Source organism: Acanthochromis polyacanthus, chromosome 12, assembly GCF_021347895.1.
Source record: "Acanthochromis polyacanthus isolate Apoly-LR-REF ecotype Palm Island chromosome 12, KAUST_Apoly_ChrSc, whole genome shotgun sequence".
Classification (NCBI taxonomy): Eukaryota; Metazoa; Chordata; class Actinopteri; family Pomacentridae; genus Acanthochromis; species Acanthochromis polyacanthus.
Genome location: NC_067124.1, coordinates 40889016 through 40904486, shown reverse-complemented (window position 1 = coordinate 40904486; position 15471 = coordinate 40889016). Strand labels below are relative to the sequence as shown.

The 15471-nt window shown below is 42.9% G+C and overlaps 1 protein-coding gene across 1 annotated transcript; it reads right to left on the bottom strand.

The window, feature by feature from the left end:
• Nucleotides 1-1518: 1518 nt before the first annotated feature.
• Nucleotides 1519-14472, bottom strand: prpf3 (PRP3 pre-mRNA processing factor 3 homolog (yeast)). The gene is made up of 17 exons (XM_022206660.2): nt 14288-14472; nt 11164-11317; nt 10270-10400; nt 8111-8278; nt 7927-8010; nt 7240-7490; nt 6484-6602; nt 6218-6405; nt 5977-6143; nt 4873-4955; nt 4163-4306; nt 3979-4078; nt 3750-3863; nt 3086-3204; nt 2862-2939; nt 2565-2620; nt 1519-2256 (listed from the first exon to the last, which is right to left on the bottom strand). Exons 2-17 carry the CDS (start codon nt 11306-11308, stop codon nt 2107-2109), a joined length of 2097 nt encoding a protein of 698 aa, XP_022062352.1. The 5' UTR covers nt 11309-11317; nt 14288-14472; the 3' UTR covers nt 1519-2106.
• Between the last annotated feature and the right edge of the window lie 999 nt (nt 14473-15471).

Here is a 15471-nt window from a genome sequence, read left to right as displayed (position 1 = left end):
AAACAGAAAATCTTTACATTTATAAAGATTCAGTCACAACAAATGATATTTTTATTAAATAGTCGACGACTAGGGAGGCTCTGACCGATGGCTGAACCTCAGATTCAGGAGGAGCAATGACTTCATCCTGGTGGTGGAACGGTGGATCAGATCTTTACTCTTGTGGAGTTGCTGAGGGGGTCATTGGAGTTCAACCTGTCAGTTTGCATGTTCTGTCTGGAATGACCTGCTTCATCTGCTGCCTCCATGACCAGAGATGAATAAGAGGAAGAACATAGACGGATGGATGGATGATGGATGATAAATGGATGGATGGATGATGGATGGATGGATGGGTGGGTGGATGATGGATGGATGATAAATGGATGGATGGATGGGTGGATGATAAATGGATAAATGGATGGATGGATGATAGACGGATGGATGATTGTTGGATGAATGGATGATTGATGGATGAATGGATGATGGGTAGGTGGATGGATGGATGGATGACTGCTAATCAATTAATCTGTAGCTCTATAAAACATCAGTTGCCTGGTTTAGTCCAAAGATCTTCAGTTTACTGTCACAGAGAAAAGAAATCAGAAAACACATTTAAGGAGCTGGAATCACTGAATGTAGAGCTTCTTAAACTCATGAATCAACCATCAGAACGTGTGCTGCTGTATTTAATAGTTCACCCCTAAAGGAGTCATTTCTGAAGCTTTATTTATGTGCAGTGAAGTTCAGTAGCTAACGTGTCTACAACATCAAACTGTGGAACAAAGTTTCAACCCTTTGGCAGCGTTTGGAAACAGCTTTACATTTGTGACATTTTAAGAGAAAGTAATGAAAACATGGATTAGTTTCAGCCCCTTCAGACAACAGAAAAGTTCAATGATCGTTAACAGTAACTACTTGGATGAGGACTCGACTTACTTCATACGTTTTTTCCAATGGCAGCAGTTTGTGTGAAAATAAAATTATCCATCGTCGATTTAATTTTAAACCTTTTTCTCATAAAACATCAATATTAATGAACACTTTTTAAAGCCTGTCCGTCGACCCACTTTATCAGGTTTATTCTCTCATTAAACATGTGAGGAACTATTAAAGACAAAAACCTGAATGTTTCTCCATTTCTCATGGTGTCATTGATCCACTGTCCAATATTCCAGATTCTGGATCAATGACATGAGAAATAGAGAAACTTTCTGGTTTTTATCTTCCAGAGTTCCTCACATGTTGTTTTAGTGACAGAAGAAGAAACCTGATTAAATGGGTCAACAGGTGATTCTAAAAACATTTTATCCCTGACAGTATTTCATAAATGAAGCTAAAATTTCACAAATGACTTCAGAAATATCTGATTTTATGCTATAAAATCCAACAGAAACTGTAAAGATTTGCTGATTTGAGATGATTCAGTTTGTGGTCAGAGGGGAATAAAAGCAGACAACAGTCACATTTAAACCACTGAATGTTTTCATCAAATTATTAAAGAGTCGATCATCACGGCTCTGAATGAAGAAGTGCCAGTCGGTTAGATTTGGTTTATTTCATCCTCTGAGTTACAGACAAACAGCTCATTTCTGAAAAAGAAAAACTAAAAGGAGAGCTTTTAAACTCTGTAACATCACCACCTCGGGTCCTTCAGCTTCATTCTCATTGTGTTGGTTCACCGTTTGTCATCAGTGGAGGTTCTTCTGCTCGTAACACAATCATCACAATCTGTCAGACTGCATCCATTCATTCAGAGATAACATCAGAGAAGCCGACAAACAGCCGGATCCACAGCCACACACACACACACACACACACACACACACACACACACACACACACACACACACACACACACACACACACACACACACACACACACACACACACACACACACACACACACACACACACACACACACACACACACACACACACACACACACACACACACACGGCTCCAGGTTCAAGTCTCTGGGGGATCCAGCCGACGACCAACGGGCCACCAAGGGTCTGGGAACCAAGGAAGGAAGGAGAGAAGGAAGGAGGAGAGGAAGGAGGGATAGGGGATAGGAATTAAGGAGTGAAATGAGGGACTGAAGGACCTGAGCTCTCCCTCCAGCTTCAGTCGTCCGTGGGCTCCAGGACACTCTGACTCAGAGCCAGGTCCCAGTAATGTTCGGTTCCGTGCTTCTTGAAGTGTTCCCGGGCCATGCTCTCTGTAGGACACTGCTTGAACTTCATGTCCCCAAAGCTTCGCTCTTTAGCCGTTCCCTGGAGAGACCACATGGATTATTACTATTAGATCATCATTATTATTATTAGACGCATAATGAAGGAGGCAAGACAGCCAGAAAACTAGAAAGAAAACAGAAAGCAAGAAAGAAAGAAACAGAAAAACAGAAAGAAAGACAGGCTGTTCTAAAAGCATAAATAAAGCCAAAGGTGAGGAGGTCGGTGCTTTTACAGAAATCCAGGAGCTCACCAAAGGAAAATAATGTTCAGACTCATGAAAATTGTGGTGGAAGGAACATATTTAGAATAAAAAAAGGAGTAAAACGAGAAGCATTAATAATCCTCACCTCCCAGATCAACCAGCATCTGTTGTTCCTCTTGGTGTCGTCGTCTCCGTCTGGGTCTAAAGAAGAAACAAAAAGAAAACAGCTGGTGATGAATAATCCTGGAAAAAATGGAAAGTCTGAAGAAAAAAAATGCTGAAGTCATTTAAATCTTCCTTCTTTTATTATTTATCTGCAGCTTTTGGTTTAAATTCTGCACATTAATGAGCTTTTAAAGATGATTTAATGCTAATTATTCTGATTATTAGTGACCGTTTATAGAGGATTCATTAATATTCTGCTTGTTATTCTCCGTCTCACCGTCTCGTTTGCTGTTGTGTTCCTCCCATTTGATTCGGTGCATCATCAGCCTCTTGAACTTCTTCTGGGATTTTGGGCCTAAAAAAAAAACAGAAAAACACATATTTAGACTTTTAAGAAACGGAAACGTAAGAAGAAAAAGGTCTGTATTAACATTATGTAGGGCATGGTTTCAGGTGCAGTAAGGCGCTGCATAAATACAGACAATGTTAACATTCATTTACCTCCTTCCACCACCACCAGGTTGACATCTTTGTGCAGAACCACGGTTCCTGTCAGGTACAGCTGGTTGGCGTTGGCCTCCACCTTGAACTTCTTAGCAGGGTTCTGCAGGTTCCGGATCCTGGAAGAGAACGGATTGAAATCAATCAGCTTCATTCACTCTATCTGAAGCCTCCTACTGACTAGTAGGGCTGGACCCCAATATCCAAATATTCGTTCACTACGGCGGGATCTGGATATTAATTTTGCTATCCAAATATTCGCCCCCCCCCCAAATTAACATAAACATGTGTCCATGTGATCACCCCCTCCTCCCCCCAGATGAAAATATTTGGAGCTCGTCTCTTCCCTTCGCCTTTGTCTCCTCCATTCCTGTTTCTTACCATCCTAATGTCCGGGTTGCTGCAGACTCTGACGTCACGCTTCACTTCGTTCATAAACACAAAATAAGATGCTGAAGACCTCCACTGTTTGGGAATTCTTCAGTTTAACTGAAGACAAAACGAAGGCAAAATTTGGACCTGAGAGACCAGACGAATGGACATCCCACCCCCCCACCCCCGTCAGACGTTCCGGGGCGGAACGAATATCCGGATATTCGTCTTTAATAGGGCCCGAACATCCAGAGAGCAGAAACCAGTATCCAGGCCAGCCCTACTGACCAACCTGTACACCGCGATGTGAACGCCGTCTGTCAGGTCTTCTTTTAACTTCTTCACCTTCTTCTCTTTCCTCTGCTCTGCTGTCAGCTTCCGAGCTGCATTCGCCTCCTCATGGGCCCTGCAGGGAAAAAAAAGTTTCATACGGATCGGCGAAAGAAAAGAACATTTACCAGCTAAAGACATGAAAGGCTGCACAGAGCAGTGAACGGATGAGGAAACGGAGCGTCACTGACTTCTGCCTCTTGGCCATCTGCGCTCTGACGTGAGCTTCCACTTTGGTGGGATCCTGAACCGCCTCCGTCCCCAAAACTCTCATCAGGTTGGAGATCCGTACTGAGGAAAGAACCAGACGTGGTAAAGTGTGTTTAATGTGGGTTATGATGAAGCACAACCACAGACATCAGTGTGAGCTCCTACCTTTAGGCTCTGGAGGAGGCATCAGACCCAGACGGACCTTCTCCTGAACTTCTTTCTGACCCTCCCTCCGTGTTTGTCTTCTCAGCTTCTTCTGTTCTTTCTTGGTCAGATAGACGCCCAGCGTTACCGGTTTATCTGTGTCCACTGACAATGAGAACACGTTTACTGTGACTATTAGTGAAATAAACACCATCAGAGACAGTTAATGCAGATCTTTAGCTTTATTTCTATGTGAGGACACAGAACAGGATCATCAGCAGAAGCTTCAATAACTCTTTATTTACAACAAACCGTAATAATTGGATGACTTTTTTGTGGACATAATATTTCCTACAACCAACTAAAACTGCACAATTCTAATGATTGTTCTATTTATTAATTTAAATGATAATCCAGGTGACTGATCAATACTGAGCTCATAAATATGATTCTGAACAAACTGTATTTGTGACTAAATAGAGCTACATTCCATACCAATACCTAGAACGCTCTGTACCTGAAAGCATCTCCTAGAAGCTGAATATAAATAAAACACTCCTATTTACAGATGGTCCCTGAATGCCTCACAGAAGCTTCTGGTCTCCATCAAGTACTGAGACTGAAATGAGGAGTCTGAACACCAGCGTTACCTCAAACAGCTGCTGATGACAGCAGCTTAGTTTCTGCTTCTTGGAGGCGTTTACTGGTCAGAGATAAATCTGAACACTCACCTGGAGGACTGATCTGAGCCGGATGCTCCACCAGGTTGGTCACACCAAACAGATCAAACTCTTCAAACTTAGTGTCGGGGTTTCTTTGGGACGTGAAACAGAAAACACGTGTTAGATTTCCACAGATACAAACATCGTCTGTGGTGAAGAGAAGACAGAAGTTTATGAAGGAAACTGTGACGCTGCTCAGAATAAAACCAGATTTAAACGTGACACATGAATAAAACTGGAAATAATGTGCAGCAGCATCACATAAACAGCTCTTTGCTCCCAATAACTTTATAAAACGCAGAACAGTAGAAACACTGTTCTACATAAAGTAATCATATATTACTATTAATAGTGTATTAAAGTCACACATGCAGCGTCATCGAAGCTCCAGATTTAACCAGAACTCTAGAGTTTATTTAAAAACATCACAGCTGACAGTCAATGTCAGAATTATACTTTAAGACTCTGAACTAATAAAAGTGTATATTTATAAAAACAGAATGTAAATAACAGATGAAGGACAGCTGTACGTGTTTATTTTACATTCATTCTGAGCTTTAACTACTTTTTAGCTTCTCGTCCTGATTTTTTCATCTGGATCAAACTGCTGGAGAACTTCCCCAATAAGGGAACAATAAAGTCCACCTTAAATCAGACTAGAGAGAATCGCAGGAGGAAAGGACTAAACATCAGTCCCTCCAGGAGTTCACGATCGCGCGAAATCAACCAATCTCCACGAATTTTGTGCAGCCTTGCTATTTTGTCCAATCACCGCAACTTTCCCACAACTTTGCCCGCCTCCCACCGTGGTGTGCCAGCTTTTGTGGGAATGGATTGGAACGTTAATTTCAGAATAAACATTGTCAATCACAGCATTGAAACATGTTCTACAAGCTGGAAAAACACAGCTTTTTAGCAGCCGTCACTGTCTCCCACAATTTCATCACAACAAATTAGCTTTAAACATCGCAACTTTTATCGCAATTTTTTAGAAAAACTGCCACGAATTCGGGCATTTTCGGCCGCAACAATCACGAAAAACGCCCGCGAAATCCTGGAAGGACTGAAATACTAAACAGGATGAAGTGCTGAGGACGTGGACGAGCTTCTTACATGTCTATGTTGGAGGGCAGGATGTACGAGTCCCACCACTCGATGCTGGGCACCTCTCCTTCTCCGATCTCTTTCTTCGGGGCGATCAGAGCCAGTTTGGTCGACGCCTGGATTCCCGTCTTCCTGGCCGCCTGAGCGATTTCATTCTGCAGCCGTTCCAGCTGAGCCTGACCCGGAGAACAAACGTTTTAGTGAACAAAGTGTACGAGGCGACAGCTGGTGCTTTGGTTCCACGTCCCACCTTAGTTCTGATCCTCTGAGCGATCTTCTCGAAGCGGCCCTGGTCGTGGAACTTGAAGCCCCGTCGGGCTCGCTGCGCCGGTGTGATGGAAACCCGGTGGTCGAAGTAGGAAGTGGACTCCAGGTCGTCTCCGGGTTTCTCCTTCAGCTGCTGACGGAACTGCTCCCGTTTCACCGCTCGGATGTTAGCTGAAGAGGAAAGAGTCGGTATGAGGACCAGAACCAGAACAGACGGAGCGTTTCTGTGCGATTATCCGAGAATCAAACCTTTCAGCGTGGGCATCCGATGTGTGAGCTCCACCTCCTTCCCGCTGGCGTCCACGGTTCGTCCCTTCTCGTCCAGAATCAGAGGCGTCGGCTTGTTCACCTCCTTAATCTCTACTTTCCTGGATGTGAGCACGTTTGTGTTTGCAGTGAGCAAACAGAGACAGTGCTGTTTAATCAGTACACAGTTTTATTCACACAATGAAGAAAAACGACTACAAACTGTTTGTAAATGACAGAATCATTAAAACAGGAAGGACACGCAGCCTCAAACAGAAACCATGAAGCAGAAAAAGTCACAACAGAACAGCAAATGAGAAAACAATTAGCAAGAGAGGGGAAAAAATAGACGGATTAGTGGAAAAATAAGTGAAAAACTGAGTTAGATAAATAACTAAGTGCTCTAGATAGCGTTAGCAGCAGGCACTAATGATAGCATTAGCTTAGCATCATCACACCAACAAGCTAATTACTAAGCAGGTAAACCGATCCTGCTTGGGTCAGATTACAGTGTTTTAGCAACATCTGCTGTGTTGAAGGCTTCGCTAACGTCTCCTCCCACCTGGAAGCAGCTTTCTGGCATCAGAGCCAAACGCAGCACATTAAACAGAGTTTACTGCAGAATAACAATAATGATGATCAGTGGATCCCTAACTTCACCTCTAAAACCAGAGTCTGCCAGAGAAAAGCTTCTGGGGTAAAAATGCTGCATTCAGAGGCAGTAGGTGAGATAAAACACGTCCATCAAACTGTACTCACGGCGGGGCGATGCCCATGGCGTGGAGGTTAGCCAGAGCCACCAGGTTGTGAGGCCCGCTGTTCCCCAGAACTCCCAGAATGCCGGGCTTCATGGCCAGCTGGGACTGGATGCGGGCCTGCAGCTCGGCCGCCTTCCGGGCCTTCTCAATGGCGTCGTTCATGAAGCTGGCGGCCTGAGACGGGGCGATGGACGACCCACCGGCAGCAGAACTGCTGAGGAGCCGCGAGACTGGAGGGGAGTCAGCCTGAGACTGGAGGAGGAGGAGGAGGAGAGGTGGAGGAGGAAGAGGAGGAGGAAGAGTAAGAAGAGGAGAAGGAAGAGGTGTACAGTACCAGGGATGCACTGATCCACAGCTTTTCACTTCTGATCTGATCCCTGATATCTGCTGATGGTGATATAATGCTGGTCCCAGAACTGTGTTTACTTTAGTTTTATGGTTGCTGTTGGTTTCATACGAGGCTGGAACAAACTCCTCTCTACAGGTAGAATAATGATATGTTGATGCTACACAGCCATGATAACTTACATACATGTTTAATTTATGCTGATCAGATGAAGCAGCCCTTACTGTTTTATATGGACAGGTTTAGTGTTAGAGAACGTCATCCTTTGGGTGTATCTGTAGTCATTTAGTAATCAGATTACTGTAGTAACTGGAGGAAGTGTGGTAGAAACAGATTACTTACTCCAGCTCCAGGGACGGAGGAGAAGCTCAGCTGCTTCTTCCTCTCTTCTATCTGTCTGGTGGCGGCTTCCATCATCTGTTTGATCTGTTGGTGGGTAGAAACCAGCAGCCGTAGTAGGGTTAGTTATAGAACCGTCACTCACAGAGCAGCTCCTCATTCTGCAGTGAACCGGACCGTTCTGTACCTGCATCTTGGTCAGCATGCCGGGGCTCTCAGCTGGAGGTCCAGGAATCACCTCCGGCTCCTCCACCTCCTCAAAGCGAGGAACTCGTTTCCTCTTCGCCGTCGTCCCTCCGACAGACTCCGGAAGTTCCCGCATGACGCCTGGTTCAGACTCGTCTCCGAACACGTCCTGATCCGACCAGAACAGAAAGTAGAGGTGGTGAAATAAATCCAAATTCATCCCAGAAGAAGGATGTGAACAGATTTATATATAGATGTAACCCTGTACTTTTGGATTTGCTGTTGGTGCAGAAGACATTTCACTCCTGGTCCTTCAAAGTTTTGCTGTAGTTAGTTTTTTTCTGGTAATAAGGTGGATTTACCGACAGAGTCTGCAAAGGTAAGTCGACCCAGAACATTTTATAGAGATGTCAGAGGACAGATCAGAGGGTGGGGAGGGGCTGGAGGTAAATTCAGGCTGATTAATGGTTACTAATCAGTGCCTGAGGGGAAGACAACAGAAGAGAACGATAATTTAATCAAGGTTCTGGTAAAGGTGTGAGAACTAGGGATGTGCGCAACTAGTCGTTTAACCGCCTACTCATTTATTAAACGTTTAGTATTTTACTAGTCGGTTAAACGCTGCATTAAGCATCATGCTCCTTGTTCTTCACGCCTCTGCATCGGCTTCTTTGTAAACAGGCTGAGCAGTCAGGGAGAGAACTGCTCCTCCTCCCCTCACATGTAGCAGGGGGCGGTGGACCTCCAGATGACACGTTCATTTCTCCAAACCTACACCGCCTGTCCGTTCACACCCCTCCCCCGCACAGCCACGCTTCGTGGCCCCCGGTCCCAACAGGGCGCCGCCACACAGCTCTACGCTCGGCCGTGCGCCGCACACTCGTCCTGTCTGCGCTACCTGGTTGCTCCTGCCAGTAGCATATGCTTGTCTCAAAGATGAAGCCATGCAAGTCTAAGTACACACGGCCGCTACAGTGAAACTGAATGGCTCATTAAATCAGTTATGGTTCCTTTGATCGCTCTCTCAACGATATCCAACAAGCTCATCAAAATGTCTGATCCACTTCTGAAACTCTTCCTCATCTGTCAATCAAACCCAGCCATCATCATCGTCATTTACGACGGGTCCCTGAACGCCACTGCAGCCTCCATCGTTATTATCAGTGCATTTTCTCCCGTGTCTGCTGCTATTTCCGTGTTTTTTTTCAACCCCCGCTATCCCCCTCATCATTAGCGGTGTTCTGACCACTCCAGCTACACCCACCACGTCCCTTCCTGCCCCCCGAAGCAAAGCATCGGCTCCACTATGTGCTGCTCGTGGACTGTCATGGCGCACCGACCCGCTGCCGTTACGCACAGACGCAGCGGCACTTTCTGTCTCAGTGGACGACTGAACATCTTCATCAGAGGGTGAATATTCCTCTTCAGAATATGAGTAAGCCATTACTTGACAAAGTACTTTGTCAGCGTTGAGCAGACCTCTCGGTACGGTGAGTTTTCTCGCTCTAAAATGTGCCGTCTTGCGCTCTGATACGCTCCGATGGCGAGTCTGGTCTCCTCGGTTTTCAAACTCTGTAAACTCCAAAATTTTGAATGAAACTGATGCTCAGATTGAAGTTCCAGATGTCCGCCATCTCCTGGTATAAAGAAGTAACTGCATGAGGCAAAATATATTTGAAGCTATGGGTTGTTATGTTAAGCAATGTTGCTTGTCGCAATATTGCGACTTCGGCGCTTAAAGGGTTAAATTGCAAGTTTTCCGAACCGACTAGTCGCAAATTTTATTTGCGACTAGTCGGTTCGGAAATTAGTCGAAATTCCCATCCCTATTGAGAAGTGAAGGTAAGAGTGGATCTGACAGACAGAATCGTGGCTAACTGAGGGAAATGTAAAGATCTGGTAAGTTCTTTATCACAGACTTCTTTCCTTCATCTGGATCAAACTGCTCTATAATTTACCCACGAAGGGAACAACAAAGTTTATCTGATCTTAAAAAGAGAACGGAAAAGTAAGAAGTAGTACTGAAGTAGGAGAGTAAAACCGCACAGGATAATCAAAGTAATCAACTCTTTCCGATTGTTCTGAGAAATCATTTTAAAGGTTTGAACGTTCAACCTGAGGTTTAACGACATCAGACTAAATAAACACATATTCTACTACCTTCAGGTCTCTCTTGCGGTTCTTCTCTCCTCCTCCTTTGTTTCCACGAGCGATGCGACTTTCCTCCAGCGCTTCAAAAAGACGCTCAACGAAACCTCCAGCAGAGTCATCGAGGAACGGACGCAGCTGGTCTGAAGGAAAACCAGAAATAAGGAGCCTTTAGATCACACATAAAACAGCTCAGAGAGGCTTCACCTGGTCATTCTGAACACTCAGCTGCTTTCTGCTCTGACCTGAACACATTTAGGGGATTTTAAAGCCTCACAGACTAATTACAGTCAGCTACCTTTCAGTGGTTTAAATCTGTGCATTTATTATTAGTTTACAGAGAAAATGGAAGCAGTGTGTTAAATGAACACTGCTGAGGGATCAAATACAAACAGACACACTTCTGTCACATTTAAATAACCTATAAAAGAGGACAGCCACAAACATTCATGATCTGTTCAAAGCAGTTCTGAAATCATCTGGAGGACCACTGCAATCTACACCTTGGTAAAAACTCAACATTTTCCCTGAACTACAGTTATTTCCCTCTGCTGCAACAGAGAATTATGAACATTTCTGTTTATTCATGAAAGAATCTACATGTCATCATACAGATTTAGACATTATAATTCACATCTAAAGCAATCTGTACGTCTGGATTTCCACATGCAGATAGATTACTTGATGGAAGAATGTGTGCCATATTAACAGTACTTATGTACATTTTTTTATTATATTTGTAGTGTTGTGCTGGTGTTCCCTACACATGTGCTCCATCTTTGTTGTTTTAAATCTTAATTTCCCCACTGTGGGATGAATAAACAAACATTCTAATGAAACTCTGGACTTGTGGCGTCAGGTTCTGAACCTTCCATTCAGGTAAACACCAGTGTCCAGGTAGGTTACCTGTGGTCTTCCTTTTGTCCAGGCCCTTCCCCACACAGTGCAGAGCTGCAGTGACCACCGTGGGTTCAGAGAAACCCAGAACCTTCTTCACGGTTCGCTCCACCCAAGGCCTCAACTCCTCCACCTCTCGCTTCGGAAGAGACATCCTCCAGTCCTGTAGAGTTAGCATCCCATTAGCATCATCAGTCATTATTGCTGTCCAGCTGAACCTTCATTCTAAGACAGCTGGGATAGAATCCATCCCCCACAGCCCTAATGAGGATTAAGGTGCATAGATAGTGGATGGATGTATGGATGGATGGATGATGGATGGATGGATGATGGATGGATGGATGGATGTATGGATGGATGGATGTATGGATGTTGGATGATGGATGGATGGATGATGGATGGATGTATGGATGTATGGATGATGGATGATGTATGGATGGATGTATGGATGATGGATGTATGGATGATGGATGTATGGATGATGGATGGATGGATGATGGATGGATGATGGATGGATGGATGATGTATGGATGATGGATGGATGTTGGATAGATGATGGATGATGGATGGATGTTGGATAGATGGATGGATGGATGATGGATGGATGGATGTATGGATGATGGATGATGGATGATGGATGGATGTATGGATGTTGGATGGATGATGTATGGATGATGTATGGATGATGGATAGATGATGGATGTGTGGATGGATGGATGATGGATGGATGTTGGATAGATGGATGATGGATAGATGATGGATGTGTGGATGGATGGATGGATGGATGTATGATGGATGATGGATGGATGCATGGACGGATGGATGATGGATAGATGATGGATGGATGATGGATGTGTGGATGGATGGATGTATGATGGATGGATGGATGATGGATGGATGTATGGACGGATGGATGGATGATGATGGATGATGATGGACGGACGTCTCATGACTGTCTAAAGCTAAAGGGTAAAGCTATGCAGGAACTTGAACCATTTTTCAGTCATGTCTGTATTTGAATCCACCCTGATATCTGCTGTTATCGGTCCTATTATTGTCTCGGTTCTTCTGATCAGGCTGTATGCAGCTGGTTTGGTTAGAAAGCATGTTTGGTAGCCAGATTATAACCAACATGAGTTATAGATGGATTACATAAATCTAATGAACAAATGATCTCTTTTCAAATCCTTCTGTTAACTACAATCTTTACCTCAGAAGCTTTTAATTCATTACAAGCTGATATCTAACGTCAAACACATCCCGCTAAAACTATTCTGCTGCTTGATACAAAAACTCACAGTTTTAATTTGGCATGACTAATCCACCAGAAACGTCTGTCTGATCCATCATTTACTGTCACTGAAGGGTTCCGTGTATTTGTCATTTAATATAATAACTGTGTGCAGCAACATGAGCAGGAAGAGGAGAGAAAAGGAAGACCTGTTTACAGAAAAAGAAATGAGCTGCATGGAAATACGTGAGCTCCAAAAACAGCAGAAACAACAACAGGTTCTCTTCACACCACTAAAGAGCATAAATCAGCTAAATACAGCGCCGTTTCCTTCCAAACCATGCAGACCTGTTTCTACCACTCCAGTCTTCATGTAGGAGGTGGACTCAGCTTTCAGCAGGAGGAGAGCTGCACTAACTGGTCCTTCACAGCCGGTTAAACAGAACAGAAGGACAGAGAGCTGAAGATGTTAAACCTGGATCTATTCGTCTTTTAGAACCCAATGCTCTCCAAAACGTCATTAAACATTCATCAAAAACACAGCTAGGCTGTTTACGAGCTACTCTGAGAATGTTTTCTAGATTTCAGCTCACAGATTCACTACAGCTGACGGCTTCTAACGAGGGCTGTCCAAACTAACGAGTTAACGCAGATTAATCCATCATGATTAATCTGATTAATAACTTTAATCGTTTCACAACACTACTACTAACGTAAGAAGTTTTTCCTGCAAGAAAAATGAGGAGGAGGAGCAAACATGAATCTCTGACAGCATTTAGATGTTTGGACACGTGACTGAACATCTGCACCACATAAACTGCTCTTCAGCATCTCTATCTCCTTCCTGAGAAGAATTTATAACGGTTTTATCCTACTTTAAAAACTGTTTTTGTTGTTTTGGCTCCAGGAACGGTCGCTTTATATTTCACCGCCTGTACAGGACCAACAGGTGACACAAATCAAACCTCCTGTTATCATTGATCAAAGAGTTCACTGCTTCCACAACTTCTAAAATATGTATAGCTTTAAATTACCATAAATAAAAATAACTGTAGAATAGTCTGTCTATTTATCCAGCAAGCAGAGTCTCACAGTTTATATTCACTTTGCTCTGAAATAACTGGAAAATTATGCATTTATTAGACTTATTAGCATTTAAAATATAAAGATTTGTGTTTAAATCCTTATAAAGCTGATTAATTTTGTTCAAAGTTTAAGATTTGATCTCAGAATCCATCATGGATGTTAGAGGAGACATCTCTCCAAATGTTTCTGACTATAAATCACCAAAAAAGAATCATTTATTGGTTTAAGATGCATTGTCCATGAATTTCTTTGCACTGAGTCACTCTTGTAATGATGAATATAAAAAAATCCCCCTACGGTTATTGTCTTTGATAATGAAGAGTGACAGACATTGTCAGTTCGTTGTGCCCACCTGGTTCCACCTGGTTCCACCTGGTTCCACGTGAAACACTTCATTAGCTGAACATTTGCTTATGGACAGGCTGTACGTTTACCGAGGTTCCCTAAACGCCTCACAGTGCAGACCGATGCTGCTCAGAAAGAGCTAGTCTTACTAATACAGGAGAGAAACTGACACTGAAGTATCGATATTATTGTAGTGACATCGTTCAATATCAATACCAAGGCTGGTATGGGTATGATTGATATTTGGATCAATCCACTCGCCTCTAGTTCCATCACATTCACCTCTCAGTCACTCAGTCCAGAGTCGCCTTCTGACAGTATATATAGATCTCAGTGGAGTTAAACCGGGTAAATAACCGTGCTAACCGTAGCTAAAAGAAGCTAAAACCAAAACTCCCGGTTAGCGGCTAGCTGTGGTTAGCATCGTGCTGCCAAACATCACCCATTAACAGCAGAAAAACGCTCACAAACCTTGAATTTTGTCCTTAATCCACGTCAGTCCGGGTTCGTTGTTAAAATCAAACAGAAATGTTTCAGTCTAATCGGTTTAAAACGCTCAAACTGCGGAGTTTTGTGAGAAACTTTCAGTTTAGTGGCGCCGTTCACACGACGTTTCTGCCGCTCGACCCGGAACCAGAAACCCGCATTTCTTCTTCTTTGTGAGCTTTTCTGCGCATGCGTTTAAGTAAAATGCCCGCGACTTCCACCTGTCGGTTAAAACAAGGAACTGTCCCAGTTTTTCTGAACGTTTGACCTTTTTTCAAAAAGAAATAATGAATAAAAGAAGCTTTTAGAGAAAAATCTGGACTTTTAAAATCTGTCTTTGATCTAAAACATTACCAAGATATAAAACAAGATGTAAGAGAACTTGATGAAATAGTTGGTATTTTAATTTCAAAGCAAAAAGGATCTTAATGTTCTTTATGCTGGTCAACAGGTGAGTGACTTTTGTCACAATGAAGCCTCAAATTACTTAAAGCGATGCCAAGTTTTGCTTTATTTTTAAGTAAATGCAGGTTCAATTAACGCACAAGCTTCAAAAACAAGGGTATTAATGCTCCAAAGTGCAATAAACATATATATTAATGCATTTAAGTCTCAAAAACCTTGTTAAAAACACATTAAAATATCAATGACTTGGTCTATAAGGAACTGAAGTGCAAAAAAGTATCAAAAACATGATTACTGATACACAAAAGTTGATGCACAAAAGAGAAAATCATTTTTAATCCACGGAAGTCTGAAAACCCAAACTAATGAATCACAAACATTGCAAATACATGACTACTAAAGCGCAGAAGTCTCAAAAACCTGGATATTAACACGGAAAAAGTGCCGAACCTGAATACTAACACAGCAAAGTGCAGAGAAAATCGTTTTTAATGCATAAAAGTCTGAAACACAAATGACCTGGATATTAAAACACAAAATTAACCTGGTCATTAATGCACCTAAAAGTCAAAAACTTGCATGTTTACCAACAAAAGTCTTAAACCCTGAAGATTATTGCAGAAAAGCCAATAATCCAATATTTCAATGCACGAAATTCTCAAAAACATGATTATTAATGCAAAAAAGATGTCAAAACCTGGATGTTCATACTCAAAAACGTATGAAAAATGTGGATTTTAATGCACCGAAGTGGGGAAAAAAGT

Coding starts and splice junctions, on each gene's coding strand:
- prpf3 (XM_022206660.2), bottom strand. CDS start 11,308: ATGTCTCTTCCGAAGCGAGAGGTGGAGGAGTTGAGGCCTTGGGTGGAG. Junction 8,011..8,110: donor GCATGCTGACCAAGATGCAG/GTACAGAACGGT, acceptor ACCCACCAACAG/ATCAAACAGATGATGGAAGC. Junction 3,864..3,978: donor CAGATGGCCAAGAGGCAGAA/GTCAGTGACGCT, acceptor TTTTCCCTGCAG/GGCCCATGAGGAGGCGAATG.